Source organism: Corvus brachyrhynchos, unplaced genomic scaffold (genome assembly GCF_000691975.1).
Source record: "Corvus brachyrhynchos isolate BGI_N302 unplaced genomic scaffold, ASM69197v1 scaffold68, whole genome shotgun sequence".
In the NCBI taxonomy this organism is placed as follows: Eukaryota; Metazoa; Chordata; class Aves; order Passeriformes; family Corvidae; genus Corvus; species Corvus brachyrhynchos.
The window spans coordinates 1086025-1086448 of record NW_008240039.1 but is presented as its reverse complement, the minus strand read 5'-3'; the positions used below and the strand labels follow the sequence as shown (position 1 = coordinate 1086448).

General features: G+C 61.8%; 1 protein-coding gene across 1 annotated transcript in view; it reads right to left on the bottom strand.

Moving 5' to 3' along the window:
- The window catches only part of RERE (arginine-glutamic acid dipeptide repeats), a 120983-nt gene that overhangs the window by 8142 nt on the left and 112417 nt on the right, over positions 1 to 424 (bottom strand). Inside the window, exon 18 of the mRNA XM_017743967.1 lies at positions 3 to 225. Within this exon, the coding sequence (XP_017599456.1) occupies positions 3 to 225 (223 nt within the window). The remainder of the gene's footprint in view (positions 1 to 2; positions 226 to 424) is intronic.

The following is a 424-nucleotide window of genomic DNA, read 5'->3' as shown; positions in this document are numbered from 1 at the left end:
GCTTGGGGCCTGCAGCACCTGGGGCTGCGCCTGCAGCACTTGCTGCTGAGCCGAGGAATCCGAGTCGCTCTCATTGTCCTGGGGGCTGGGGATGCTGGGGGACGTGCTCCGGTTGTCCTGGTCGATGTCCTTGGGGTCACTGCTCCCCTCGTCGTTGACGCTGCGGCTGTCGGAGCTCTCGCCTTCGCCCTCTCCCTCCGAGGGGGAGTTTGGCCTGCTGATCTCCTGTGGGGAGAAGCAACAGTGACCACTGCGCCCAGGAAAAGCGCTGCAAGACATTCCCAGTGTGCCACGGATGGGATCAATCACACGTGCTGTGCAGACGCAGCTGCAGGCACTCTTTGAACCCCACAGGGCCTCTACAAGCACAGGAACACAAATATCCAAGGGAGGTGCACAGACAGCAGAGCCAGGATCCTTTCCA